The sequence below is a fragment of the Gadus macrocephalus genome, chromosome 14 (genome assembly GCF_031168955.1).
Source record: "Gadus macrocephalus chromosome 14, ASM3116895v1".
Classification (NCBI taxonomy): domain Eukaryota; kingdom Metazoa; phylum Chordata; class Actinopteri; order Gadiformes; family Gadidae; genus Gadus; species Gadus macrocephalus.
The window spans coordinates 16,625,788-16,640,787 of record NC_082395.1 but is presented as its reverse complement, the minus strand read 5'-3'; the positions used below and the strand labels follow the sequence as shown (position 1 = coordinate 16,640,787).

The 15,000-nt window shown below is 46.2% G+C and overlaps 1 protein-coding gene across 3 annotated transcripts in view; it reads right to left on the bottom strand.

Moving 5' to 3' along the window:
* The window catches only part of nfatc3a (nuclear factor of activated T cells 3a), a 69,124-nt gene that overhangs the window by 16,354 nt on the left and 37,770 nt on the right, over positions 1 to 15,000 (bottom strand). For all 3 annotated transcript variants that reach the window (XM_060071022.1, XM_060071020.1, XM_060071021.1), the window contains exons 4-9: positions 12,589 to 12,788; positions 11,366 to 11,538; positions 9,719 to 9,859; positions 4,008 to 4,063; positions 3,109 to 3,235; positions 488 to 1,573 (exon numbers count right to left, since the gene is read on the bottom strand). In XM_060071022.1, coding sequence (XP_059927005.1) covers positions 488 to 1,573; positions 3,109 to 3,235; positions 4,008 to 4,063; positions 9,719 to 9,859; positions 11,366 to 11,538; positions 12,589 to 12,788 — 1,783 coding nt within the window. The remainder of the gene's footprint in view (positions 1 to 487; positions 1,574 to 3,108; positions 3,236 to 4,007; positions 4,064 to 9,718; positions 9,860 to 11,365; positions 11,539 to 12,588; positions 12,789 to 15,000) is intronic.

The window sequence follows — 15,000 nt, the reverse complement described above, 5'->3', positions numbered from 1 at the left end:
CTCTGATGTCCGCGTAACTCAATACTAATTTGCACCGCCCTTCAATAATGCACACCGCCGCTGGTTGCGATGAAATATGAAACACGATTACGGTAATGAGGTATGCAGGTCCGAGACCCACCGGAGCCCAACAACAGCCAGTGTTGATTTACATGTAGGATAGCACGCTAATGGTTAGCGTGAACGACACCTCACCAGCGCCTTAGACGTATGGATCCGCTTAGGGGTAGAGAGACAGGTGCAGTCTCCATAGGAAGGGAGGAGGAACACAGAACATTGAGGATGATAGTAATAGAGTAGTAGTAGTAGAGTAGTGAGTGGGACAGCTGACGGCTGGTGTAGAGTAAAGGCTGAGGAGAGATACAGCACAACAGAATACAGAGGGGAGAGAGAGAGCGGGAGACGTACAGCGTCGTAGAGTTAGAGAGGTGGAAGTGAATGACGTGTGAATGAATGGTGTTTGGAACGGAGGCGTGTGGACACTCACCATCGTCCAGCGTAATGTCCTGCAGGCCTATGGAGCGGAAGGTGGGCTCCCGTTCCTCGGGCTCCTGCTTGATGCTCAGCCGCTCTACGTCCGGGGGGAAGGGGCCCTGGGGGGCCAGCGGGTGGCTCATGGGCCCCGCCGCGGTCGCCGGGGACAGGCTGGCCATGACGGGGCTGCTGGCCTGGGGGGACGGCTGTCTCCCTAGGGGGCTGCCCCCGGCGGTGGGCGAGGGGGAGGTGGGGGACTGGTAGGGCAGGGAGTGCACCTGGGGGGAGGGGGGTCCCGACTGGGGCGAGGGGATCAGCTGTGGCGGGGCCGCGCTGGAGGGCGTGGGGCAGGAGGCCGACCGTTGGCCCACGGGGTGGTAGCTCATGGCCCGCTGCAGCTGCTGGGAGGGGGGCTGCCCGGCCTGGGGGTGGCCGCCGGGGGAGCCCACCTGGACGGGGTGGTAGCCCCCCATCGTGTGGAGGTGGGAGGAGGAGTGACTCAGGAGGGTCTGCTGGCTGTGGGGGGAGGGGGCGTGGTGGTTGGGGCTGGTGGAGCCGGGGCCGGAGGAGGGGGAGGAGCAGGAGGAAGGGGTGCTGGGGTACACCATGCCCCCCATGCCCCCCAGGTCCATGGTGTGCTGGGGTGCTGTGCTGCGGTCCTGCTGGTAGGGGGGCATCCGCTCGTAGCCCTGGGGGGACAGGCCGTGCTGGCCGTTGAAGGGCAGGCTGTGGGCGTGGCCGGGCTGCATGGGCTGGTAGGAGGGCCGGGCGGGGGAGTGGGGGGCGGAGCCGGGCTGAAAGGTCATGTGGCAGTCGGCGGGGGCGTGGTGTAATCCTCGGCCCTGGAGCTGAGGCAGGTGCTGGAAAGACGGGGAGCCCAGGGAAGGGCAGGGGCCCTGCAGGGGCAGGAGGCCCGGGCCAGGGCCCGCGGCCAGGCCCCTGGGGGAGCCGGACAGAAGGCCGTCAGAGGGGTGGCCCTGCTCCGGGGAAGGCAGCTGGGTGCACACCAGACTGGCAGCATGCGCCATGGGCATGGGCATGGACAGGGGCCGCACGGAGGGGTGGTCCAGGTCATCTCTGAGCTCCTGTTTCACCATGACTGGAGGAGGAGGAGGAGGAGGAGGAGGAGGAGGAGGACACATGATGAGTGGAGGAAGGGTGTAGAATGCAGAGGGAAAAATGACTCTGCCGAGATGGGCTAACACACCACCCCAAAGCCCATTGCAAATTGTTTCCCGCATACTAGAAACTCATACACAATGAAACCACCTTAACCCTTGCGTGGGAGTTTACCTTTGACCGGTTTTAATTCCGAAGATTTGAGTCAATAATGATAAATTCCTTAAATGAATGTTTGGAATATCCATTAAAGAAAATAATACACATTATCTACACAGTCAAACAGGCAATGCTTGCTGTATAGAGCTGCAGTTGCCATGCAAATTGGTAACCTATTTATTTTTACTCGGCTCGAGCTGAAAGAGCGAAGCATATGTTGACTGTTTGGCTGCCATCATGGGAATAGTTTTGAGGGACGTCAAATCCAGATCAGAGACTACACAGAACCAGTTCAGTGGTAAGTTATAGAAATATAGAAATAAAGAAATAAAGCAATACAGAAATACATTAAGTACATATATATTAAATAAATATAGAATTTGTAGATCGGCTGGGCATGCATTTAAACTTCTTATCATGATGAAAGAAAGTCATTCTAGAAGACTTTATTTCAGAGTGGAGAAACTATTCAGAAATTCAACTACGTTTTCAGATGTGTGTTACAACACAGTTTTTGCTTTTTCGCTCAATTTCACCCACTCATAACCAGCACGTCGAAAGTGATTGGCAGTGGGTGTTTTCACCACAATAAAGCGAATAGCAAGCCTCCTAACCATGGTGAGAGCCTTCCAGCAAGCCTGACAGAGCAGACAAGCTGTACTCGGCCTCCGATTGGCTGGCAGGCTCTGTCAGTGGGGGGAAAACAGGAACTGCCTGCGAAGAGTGGGCGCGCTTGCAGGCCCATCAACGTTTATTCAGGCATGCATGCATACTCACACACACACTTGCACACATAAGACACAAGCCTACAAACATACACGCATACACACACAGACACATTCTTAGCGCGCACACAAACGCTCACGGACACGCAAACACTCACACACACTGTGGTGGTACTGGCTGTATTGCTAAAATATCACTTGCATTTCTCGGTAATCCGCCCACGCCCTTCTTAGTTTGACTCTCTTTTCCACCGTGGAAGAAATAACCATAACAATACTATCAGTTAAGGTAGGGATGCAGGGACTCTTTCTGAGTTTAAATAAGAAGAACCAGTGGGATGACTTTAAACACACCACGACCTTTGGCCGGTGTGTGCTTACATTTCCTGGAGAGCAGAAAGTGCTTCTTGATGTCTTTCCATCCGAATGCGAGCAGAAGATTGCATCAACAACAACATAGCGGGCAGGTGTGTGTGTGTGTGCGTCTGGTGACGTTGGAGGAATAGAAGAGAGCATTTCCAAACCACAGGTATATATATATGCCTCTTCAGGAGACAACCAGAATACCAGCTTCAGGAAGCAGTAAATGAGAAGTGTTTTTTATGTATTCTAATAATGGATTCGGTCTCACCTGACAGGTAGGTGAAGCGCTGGGATTGGCTCCTTTTCCTCTTGCCGTTGCACACGTAGAATTGAACCTGCACGGCAGAGCCTACGGCCTTGCTGTGGTACGGAGGCACCTCCACCACTATACTGCACTGTGGTAGAAGAAACAGCGTTATGAAGGCTGGAGAACCTCCATCAGCAAACTGCACTTTAGTAGAAGAAACAGTGTTATAACAGGTGGAGAACACCCACCACTATACTGCACTGCGGTAGAAGAAACAGTGTTATAACAGGTGGAGAACACCCACCACTATACTGCACTGCGGTAGAATAAACAACTTATAACATGTGGAGAACACCCACCACTATACTGCACTGCGGTAGAATAAACAACTTATAACATGTGGAGAACACCCACCACTATACTACACTGCGGTAGAATAAACAACTTATAACATGTGGAGAACACCCACCACTATACTACACTGCGGTAGAATAAACAACTTATAACATGTGGAGAACACCCACCACTATACTACACTGCGGTAGAATAAACAATGCTATGCCATCTGGAGAACCTCCATCAGCATACTGCACTGCAGTAGAAGAAAGTGTTATAACATCTGGAGAACACCCACTACTATACTGCACTGTAGTAGAAGAAACAGTGTTACAACATGTGGACTACTTTACTACTTTACTTTACTTAACTTGACTACTTAACTTTACATACACTATCCTGTAGGTCTGCTTAGCTGAAACTAGTAAACATATTTTTTCAAAACGAATGACAATACTGATAATTAGTTACAATTACCGTCTACACTTCCAATTTCAGACCTTTATTAATTGCTCGTTGGGAGGGTGGGGTCTATGCATACACTAGAGCGACATCATCACGTTACACCAAACGGCCGTGCTTACTCCTTGAGCTCTGTCACGGATCACTTTCGCCTCCACCTCCCACTGCGGACGTCCGTCTGCAAAGAAGATCAAGAGTAGACATGAATGAATGCAATGCATTAATGTATCAACGAAAACAGGTGACAACTTAAAGCCAATTCATTAGATATGAATCCATGAAGCATTACAGGAGTGGAGGGAGGTCCAATACACAAGGAGTAGATGAAGGGGCAGCCACAGACGGACTGAAGAAGACTACTTACAAGTCACGTCTGGTTACAGTCTGGTGAACACATGACGAATACAAAGAGAGAGGCCAAGAGACCATCATCCCTCCAAACTAAAAGGCTTAATGGAACGGACAGACTCCAACTCCTATTGGAATGATTGAAAAAGCAGCACTCGGACTCAGTTGTAGTTTGAAGTGAAGTAAGCCATGCCTTGTAAGACGGTCATATGAAAACAATGAGAAGTTGTTCAGAACTGTAATGGAAATTGAAGAAAAGGGGAATCATGTGGAGTTTCTGACTGCAGAGGGAATTAATAATACAGCCTCTAGGACTGAGAAAATAAAAGGATTAGCAGATTTATGACGCATCTTGCATCTCAACGTGCGGCTTAATCCGGGGTCAATTTTCTCCAGTGGTCCTGGCAGGTGGAGGTGGCTAAAAAACACACAAGATGTCTTCCAAAATAACCAAGTACCAATAAAACAGCTGGCATTTCCCCCGCAAACAAACCACGTGGAGAAGATTCTAGAACGATTAGGCAGCAATCACATGTCTTCATCATTCTTATTTAAATTTTTGTTTTGCCTGGAAAGAACGGTGCAGTGAAGCCAGTGGAATAATCCTGTTTGTTTTAAAACGGCTTCCGACCACTGCCAGATCTTTGGCTAGGAGACTTCCTTTGATTTTCCACTTTTCCTACTGATCTAATTATCTGGCCAGACATCGCAATGGCAGCGGCCGGGAGGGACGAGAGAGAGAGAGAGAGAGAGACAGTTGGGGGAGAGGACAGCGCATTGGGAAAACCGCTCCCGCTGCTCTCTTAGTGTGGTCAGAACAAGTCGGCAGAAGTCAAGCTCTTCACTGGGACCGTCCAGAGGATGGACTCTCAGGAGGCCTCGCTCCCCCACACAGCCACAGCTGTGCTGTGCTGTGCTGTGCTGTGCTGTGAGTGCGTTGGTTTTGAAATGCCAACACGCAGTTTTATTTCCTTCACCCTGCTGACGTGGCGCGTCAAGGTCCGTGCACCTGTGCCGCTTCGGCCTCTCCTGTCCACTAAGAAGGGCCTCACGTGCATTTTAAACACACAAAATCACACGTGCGGGCACACACACACACGCATGTGCGTGCACACAGTCGACTCCTTGTTTCATTTGATCCACAAATCGACCCTATTCTATTCTACTCTACCCTCCTCTACTCGATGATGTCGTTGTTTTAGTAGGGTGTCTACTTCCACTGATGTCGTGCTACAGCTGATCTTCCCAGTAATCCTGCCCCATGAGCATCTATTGTGTGCATTATGAGGACAGGGAGCTCTGGGCTTGGGGTTGAAAGACAGTACTTATATCCTCATTGTCAAGCCAGCGACCTCAGGAGGCACTCGGGCTGATGGCGGCGGGGTTGTTACGCTACTACGTTTGCTTTCACCAGACACGCGAGGTGCGAGGCTCCCGCGCGTGCGGCCAGAGCAACAGGCCCTAACAGGAACCTCATGCTGGGGGAGGGGGGGCAGTGAGGGTGGCCTACACCCTGCACAAGACAGGCAGGCACCGAGGGAGGGAGGGGGAAAGAGAAGAGACGTCTATTGTGTTGGCAGATGGAAGAAAAACAAACAATATCTGCTGTGTGTTAGCATAACTTGTGGATTGTAAATCTTTGTACTGGATGTGTAGCAACAACATTGATTAACAAATAGACAGAAAAAATAGCGGACACTGCTCCAGGCTGGCAGTGTTTAGGGTTTTTCGGAAACCGGCTCCGTTTGTATAAACTTGTGTGAAGTTTAAATACTTAATCCCATCACAGCGCTTGTTTTGAGTTCTTTTTTTTACTACAATTTTCTTATTCTACGTTTATTTTCCAATTTAGAGCCCACAAAATGCAACATTGTAGGTTTTGGGCCTGCAGGGGAATAGAAGTACAAGGTTGGTGGGTAATTGCGGCTGGAGTTTGTCGTCTATGTGTGGTCGGGCTCTGGGACAACAGCAGACGATAAACAGCCCACTGTGTGACCCAGGAGAGGGTCGTCTCAGGGATCCTCTGCTTCACCTCTATTACACTTTAACGCTCATGCCAAACCACCTCTTCTGGACTGGAATTGGGCTATTTTTCTTCTTCTCCCAAACAGGGAAACCATATCAATGGAGATATTCTACCCTAAAACTATGGGAGGCAGGAAAGCCCTATTCTACTTAACTTTCTGTTGAATATACTTTTAAAATTAAATTAACTGTGGTGTGTATGCGTTTGTTTTTATGTTTCATATAATATTAATAGCATAACTAATTATAGTTAAGCAATGCACACGTCCACCAACTGCATGTATCCCCAATGACATTGGATCTTACATGAAGACAACTGTCACAATTCCTAGTCTAATACACACTGAAACATTTGATCTTATTTCAGGACAACTGTCATGATTCCTATTCCAGTACAGGGTGTACCATTGGATCTTGCTTGAGGACAACTGGTGCAATTCCTATGCCAGTAAATAGTGAAACATTTGATCGTATTTCAAGACAACTGTCATGATTCCTCTTCTAATACATTGTGCAACAGTTTTTAGCCACAACCCTTCATTTACAATATGTGCACTCCACACACAACCCATTTCCCATGATTTCACCGTTGTTGTCTCTCTGTTCATAAAACATGGAAAGATTTACTCATTGTGCTCATTGGCCCTCGTCTCTACTTTCTATTCTTTCATCTTGCGCTCACCCCAATCAGTGCTGTTGTGCAGCTCAGCAGCCCAGATGAGGCCACGAGAAAGAACCAAAAGCACCGCCACAATCCCCCTGTTCTCTCACTCACTTCTTCCTCGCCTTCCCCCGTCACAATCTATACTACCCCCCCCCCCCCTAACCACGGGGGCCCTATATTTTCCGACAGCCTCTCGTAGGCCCTGACCACCGGGTACGGCTCTGCTTAGGAAGCAACTTTCTTGAGTCATGGTTCACCTCGTGCTCTTCAAAGAACTTTCAAAGAGCATTCCTGCAGGTCTGTGGTGTTCTTCTCTCAACAAAGAATCGCGACGGGGGAAGGTGCCTCGGTCCCACATCTTCATGCCTTGTGTGAACACGCCGGCGCTGCTCTGCCTGATGAAGAAACCCTCGGCAGGCGGGGACTGGCTCGGCACGTGTCATTCGTCTATGAGCGTTTCCACCCGGGAGAGAGATCCGTCGCTACACGTGTTTTACGACGGAGTCCTGTGCCACACGGCGGAACATCTACGTTCCAGTAAGCAGCTTGTGAAGGGATTTCTGAACTTTGTGTTTGGGCAACAGTTGTACAACTGTTTTTCAAAAAGAAAATTACTTACGGTATATATAATAATCGCATTAATAAATATGAGTTCACTTTTATGAATCCCATGCCAAATGATGTCACCCAAATGAGAAATTAGGTATCCTGCTTGAAGCAAAGACAAATATTAAGATCGGTGTCGGAGCCAAATTGAAGTGAGCCTAGTGACCCACTTTTTGCTAACAGTGTTAGCATCATTGTCTGTAGACAAATCCAGCCTAGACGTTCTAAAACTGCCCTCAGCTGTAGTATAGATAGTAGTAGTAGTAGTAGATGCTACGGCTCTTCACAAAGACGTAGTAGTACTAGTATAGATTTTAAACCTTACAGCTTTAAAATTGTACTATTTATGTATTGAGCATAATAATTATTATTTTTTGAAGGAACAAATTGCAAAACTTCCCAATCACAAAGGACTGACGTATGATGCTCGTAAAAGTCACATACATAATGCAATAACACAGTGCTTTTTTAGGTGTATTCCAGCTCATACGGTGTAGCATTTCCCACCTTGTGTAATAAACACTGGACAGACTGTATTATTGGAAGGTGTAAATCTTGGGGGAGCGTGAAATGGCCCTGGGGAGGCCCAGTGTACTTGTTGAGACAATGCACCCAGCTAGGTCTGTTCACCTAGCACACATGAACTAGGGACTGGAAATGTGCTACACAACACAACACAAAATATGTTGCTCTCAAAGAACAATTATGTTCATTGTCAAATAGAAAAATATTTAGCAGTCCAATCCTGAATATGATGAATCCAAATAAATAATGAGAAGAATTCTGGCCATTTAAACCAGTGCCATGTTGTCCGTATTAAGCAATGAATGACTGATTCCAATGCATCCTGAAACAACTGGTAGTTATTTTAATTGTAAAACCAATAAATAAATAAATATATAATTTCTCTCTATCTCTCTCTCTCTATATATATATATATGTATATATATATACATATATATACAGTATATATAGATATATATGTGCATATAGATATATATTTAGCAGGCTCTTTCTGACACAATATAGTTCAAAATAAATAGATTAGTAAGGTTGTGAAAAACATGCGCCATGTGGTGAAAGCGTTGAATGTGGTAGGTAATGGGGCAATTCCCATGCACTCCGTGATGGATTCTCAACATCGGGCTTTGAAGAGTATTTTTAATATTCCAAGAGCTTACATCTTGAATCCAATGGGTCTACTGTTTGTTAAAATGTCAGACAAAATAGAAACAGCAGAAACTCATCACCATGTATCAGATTATGGCCTGCAGTTCCACTGAAACCACATTTCCTTAGCATCACCCGTTTACAAGTCAATGAAAGGCTCCCACAGTGTACTGTGCTGTACATATATTGGGAATGCTTCAACCATCATTCAATAATGGCTTTGGTGTTGAGATGCTACGGCTCTTCACAAAGACGTACAAAATAAGTAATAAAGACGACAAGGGCAGGGAGAGTGACTTGCATGTAGTGAGAGTATCGTGACATATACTAGGATGTTTGATTCTGTTACCTTAACTTGAAATCAAAAAGAGAGCGAAATTATGCTTCACTAAATTAAATCAAGCAGCATTCCAAAACGGGTAGCATTTTAATAGACTCCAAACTGAGCATTGAATAGGAAGACATATCTTGCATTAAACAACCTCCTTTAAATGTATTTTTATCTATCCTTTATTTTGCCATATTTATTACTATTATCTTATATTCACTGGAGACTTAGTATTTATATTAGACAGCAGCTATTCAAATTATATTTTCCTTTCTGTATCAATAATAGTTTGCCTCTCTATAACATTAACAATATTTAGCCTCTCTAAGATCTAAATTATTTTTTGGCTCTGTACATAAATATTTCCCCTCTATTTATCTAAATAATATTTCCCCTCTCTCAATCTTAAAAATAATTTACCTCTCTATGATATCAATCATATTTATGCTCTCCATATAAATAATATTTTGCCTCTCTATTTAAATTTCTCCCTCTCTTCACATAAATAATATTTCCCTTCTATATAATTAATAGTTCCCCTCTCTATACAAACAGGATTTTATCGCTCCATATAAATGGCATCTCTCCTCTCTAAATAATTAATTGTTTCCCCAGTTTAAATACGATGTTTACTCCTCTCTCTCTTTATGTATCTGACCGGTGGCGTGGTGCTGCGAGGAGATAAGTCTTACCAGGGCCCTTCTCCAGGAAGATGACCTTTGACTCGGGGAAGAAGTTGGAGCCGGAGATGACCATCTCCTCTCCCCCGCTGACCAGGCAGCTGGTCGGGCTGGACTTCTCCACCTGGGGCAGCTCCTGAGCCGAGCGCTGGGCTGAGGGAGGGGATCACGACGCAGGGTCAGCAGGGACCACGCCTCGTGGTGCTTAGTGAGGGCTACTGCTAGGGTAGTGGTTTGCATCGGTTTATCTTGATGCAAATTGCACCAAAGCCTGAGCACGGCACACTGGGTAGTCTACTGCTTTTTTATCGGTTTGTGTCAGTTTACATGTGTGGTATTGTCTTCTTCTGTTTGTTCATAGATAAATTACATTGTTTGTTATGTTGTTTCTTGTTGTAAATATACCCTTGTTACACTAAAATCAGTTACACTTACTTACTGATTCTAAATCAGTGTTTCCCAACCACTTTGCTCATCTGAAGCCCCACCACAGCCCTATTACCAATTCAGAAACACTAAACCACAAGTTGTCTTCCTTTGAACTAATACTGTGCTTTTACCACTAATATTTAGCATCATTTCTCACCAATACTAATATTGTAGTGGCCTAGCAGGGATTAAATAATAGGAGCAGAGGCATAGGTCAACTTCTATTCCTGGTCATTATTGACTAACAAAATCATATTTAAACAAATAGTAGAATTTTAATCTTTATTTGTATTGTTCTGGGTATTAACCAGGAGCATGAAGGTCTTTATCTTTAGTACTCCCCAAAGCCTGCTCATGTACCTCCTAGGTTATGCCTTCCCCTGGTTGGGAATCTAAAGGACAGACTAGAGGAATGGTTTGACCAGAGGCAGGGGACAGGGTGGTATATCCGTGGAATATACACAGTAGTATATTCCAGATGGTTATCAGGGGGTTGTTCTCTTGAGCAATATTCAAAGAGGCCAGACAGAGTATTACCTCAACATTCATGAATCAACAGGGGCGCTGACCGTTGTACATTAGCCCTGGAATTAACAACTGAGATGTGTTCTTTGGTCAGAGTTTGTCTGGTTTGGGTACGATTGTAAATATGTGTGCCTGTGTGTGTTTGTATGTGTGCATGCTTTTGCTGTGCATGTGTAACAAAATGTTGTGCGTTGATTCCTATTCCAGTACAGGGTGTACCATTTTGATCATGCTTAAGGACAACTGGTGCAATTCTTATTCCAGTAAATAGTGAAATATTTGATTGTATTTCAAGACAACTGTCATGATTCCTCTTCTAGTACATAGTGTAACAGCCACAACCCTTCATTTAGAATCTGTGCACTTCACACACAACACATTTCCCATGATTCCACCGTTGTTGTCTCTCTGTTCATAAAACATGGAAAGATTTACTCATTGTGCTTGTGTGTGTGTGTGTGTGTGTGTGTGTGTGTGTGTGTGTGTGTGTGTGTGTGTGTGTGTGTGTGTGTGTGTGTGTGTGTGTGTGTGTGTGTGTGTGTGTGTGTGTGTGTGTGTGTATTTGTGTGTGTGTATGTTGGTGTAGTTGTTTATCTGTGTATCTGTTTGTTTGTATGTGTGTGTGTGTGTGTGTGTGCGTTCCCTGTGTATCCGTGTGTGTGAGTCAGCGGATACACAGGGAGCGGGTGAGTAGCGGACACTCACAGCACTCCACAGGGATGGAGGAGGCCTGCAGCGACAGCACCTTCCCGTTGGGCTGGGGGATGTGCACCCGGAACACCACCCGGACCCGCGTGTTCTTCCTGCCGATGTCCGTCTCCCCCTTCCGCAGCTCGATGTCCGAGTTGCGGAGCTTGAGGATGCCGGCGCAGTCGATACTGTGCGGTAAAGAAACAGAGAGCAGAGCTGTGAGCGCCGCACCACACCACAGCGCCTCCACCACTGGCAGGGCTGGGAGAAACGCTTCAGTCGTGAGGGCTTGGGAGTGATAAAGAGACAACCACAGCTCAGGAGGGATCGGCAATGAGGGGTGAGTTAAGCTGTGAACACGATTTAGGGCCGCTGTGAAGGTGAAAATCGTTATGAAATCCATTCCCGTCAATTCCAGCTTCAAGGAAAACCAGAGGTTTGAGCAATAAGACCATCCAGACGACCGTATTCAACATGTGTATTGAAATATACACTGCTGTTTTGTTTTTTGTACTGCTGGCTGTCCTTTACTTTCTATGGAAGCATATATGCAGCAAAATTCAAATGGCAATGCAATTTGCAATTTGCAATTCTACAAGTCATATTATGCAATTGACAATTCATTATGCAATTTAACAATGTAATTTGTAAATACGTTATTCAAAGTGCATTTTAATATGCAGTGACAATGAAATCCTCAGTAAAATTTGCAAAAGTTATAGTTATTGAGTTCCTTTATTCAAATTGAAAAGCTATAACGTCCCCGTGATTGCATTGCACTTCGCCAAGCTCCGCGTGTTGCAAAATTCAAATTACATTTCAATCCGCAAAACACTTTGCAAAACATTTTGCAAAACATTTTGCAAAACGTTTTGCGGATTGAAATGTCATGTCTTGTCTCTGTCTTGTTTTGAAGCTCATTCTCATCTTCACATCTCATTCTCATCACATCGTTTTGTTCATTGATTTTTCGTGCTATTCATTTTGTTTTGTATTTCTTATTTATATTCTTTATTGAAAGATTTATTGATAGATTTTTTATTGAAATGACTCTAATAAATGTAATCAATTCAAATGTAATCAATTCAATCTTGTTTTGTAGCGCTCATCTCATTCATTCCACGCTGGCATAAAGATTGGTGTAGGTTTGTCGCCAGACTCCGTCCTCCCCTTGGCGGTGGTCAGAGCAATGCGGTCTCGAGGCCCCATCGTAGTCCATGAGTGTTGTTGGACTGTACCTGGCCGTCATGTTGTTCTCCGGTAGGAGTGGGATCTCAAGGACTTTGGTGCTGGTGATTACGATCTCCTGGCTGGCTGTGGCCACCGTCTTGCCGGTGATCCGGTGCACCTGGTAGAAGGCGTGCGGCCGGAGGTAGCGGTCATCCGCTGTGCCGATGAACATCTGAAGGTTGATGGGCTTCTCACTGTAGCCAATGAGCTGAGGGAGAGAGAGAGAGAGAGAGAGAGAGAGAGAGAGAGAGAGAGAGAGAGAGAGAGAGAGAGAGAGAGAGAGAGAGAGAGAGAGAGAGAGAGAGAGAGAGAGAGAGAGAGAGAGAGAGAGAGAGAGAGAGAGACAGAGAGACAGAGACAGAGACAGAGACAGAGAGAGAGAGAGAGAGAGAAATTCATATAACTTTTTGAACCCAGTGGAAATTGTTTCTGTTACAGTGTCAGTGCTGTCAAGTAAAGATAATGGAAAATATAAAAATACAATGATTGATTGTGTAAACAAATAAGATATTGAAGAATGTTTTTGGAAATATTTGCAACAAAATTGCAAAATAAATATGTACACGGGTACAGATTTTTTTTATGGATCTAAATGGATAAATAAATAAATATAAGAGAGAGAGAGAGAATACAAGAAAGAGAGACGCTGAGTCAGACCGACAGAGAGAGAGAGACACACACAAACACATACAAACAAAGCGAGAGAACGACACAGAGGGAGGGAAACAGCTGTGAACACCCAGGGTCGACTTGATGAGTATGCCCACATTTCCACCACTTTGTGAGGGAACAGTGTTTTTGGAGGGAGCCTAAATGTCAGGCTGTGCGGGGGTATTATTGGCGAGGCCGTTGGATATTCATCAGGGGCTCCACTGCCGAGGCCTTATCATTTGTTCCACTGTCACACCTTTTGAATTAGCACGGGACCCTTTACTCGGAACAATCATTTCCCAAATATTTGCAGCTGCACGAGGACCTGGAATCCTGGCCGCAGCCGTCTTTTCCAAGGTCTGGGTTTCTGGAGCGCAAGCGAGCTACCGCAAAGCTCCCATGACTGGAAGCAGGACCCGAGTTGGTCAGACACAAGAGAGAAAGAGAACCGGGGAAAAAACTAACTAAGACAGACCAGAGCTGGAAAGAAAATCGTGCAAGAGAAGTTGCATGATTTTAGCCTGGTGTGGTCTGTAAAAAAATAATAAACGTGCAAGTTTATTATTGGAATGTCCTTCAATGTATCCCAAAGGCCCCGGGAGCACATTTTAAGGGGGATGCTGTGGTTTATAAATAAAAACACAAAAAAAATAGCCTAAAGAAATAAATACAAAAGGAAAAGACATTAAACTGCCAATAAAACTGTCGGCAGCCCCTCAGTTCCAGCTGAGGAGTCAGAGCCAACATGGCCGGTGAGCAGCACCGGGGTTGGCAGCGGCCCGCTGGATCTAAAACGTTGGCCTCCTCCTCCTCCACTGCTGCCAGCCAGCCGGGCAGGCAGGCAGGCAGGCAGGCAGGCAGGCAGGCAGGCAGGTGAGGGGAAGGGCCTGGGAAAGGGAGGGGCAGGCCAGAGGGTTTACTGGAGCACAACCCCACTCTAGCTCCAAGTGACAGAACAAACACGCGGCCCACACACTCCTGCCAGTGTTGGAATGTTGTGCTTGGCGGTGTGTGTGGTGGCAGGATGGCAACCTCCCTCCAACGTGCCCCCCCCCCCCCCCCCCCCAGTCACACAACGCCATCCCCCCTAAATCCTGGCGGAGGAGGGGGAGGCCAGAGGAGGTGGGGGGGAGGGAGGGCTAACTGGGCCTTTCATTTACGTTTCACCCCAGGAAACAGAAAAGCCTCAGGCTGAGCCGCAGTGAGCCGCTGAAGCCCCTCTTCTGGTAAATATTGCGTCACGCAGCCCTGTGTCAATGTTTGGTACGGCAGCGAGCGAGGTGGAGGCAAGGGGAAGTAGCTGTACATATGTCTTTTGTCAATTGACATCCCCAAAAGCAGCTTAAGTATAAAAAGGCTCTAAATTGGTCACAATTAGGGCCCTGGAAACACGTGCACCTGGGAAGGAAAACAGCACGCAGGGCATAGCAGAGTGTGCTTGGTTTCAAAACATTGACTTTCTCTGAAACCAATTATTTGGCCCAAGCTGGTTCATATTGCAGTGATATTATTAAGCTTTTCTCGGCTTTCAGGCAGCGAATAAATAGAAGTACTGTGCTATGGTGGCATGGAGGGGGAGTGTGCACCTGAGAAGCAGTGCCAATGGATTTACTGGTAGTCTGAGCTCATTCTTGCATAGCCTTATCCTTCCTCTATAACTGCTACACAAACATTGTACAGTTTAGGAAGAAGGGGAAAGTATGGCGGCCTGGGAGGTCAAGCATAGCAGCATTAAAATGTGTGTGTTTACAGTGTATTGTTTTGCCTTG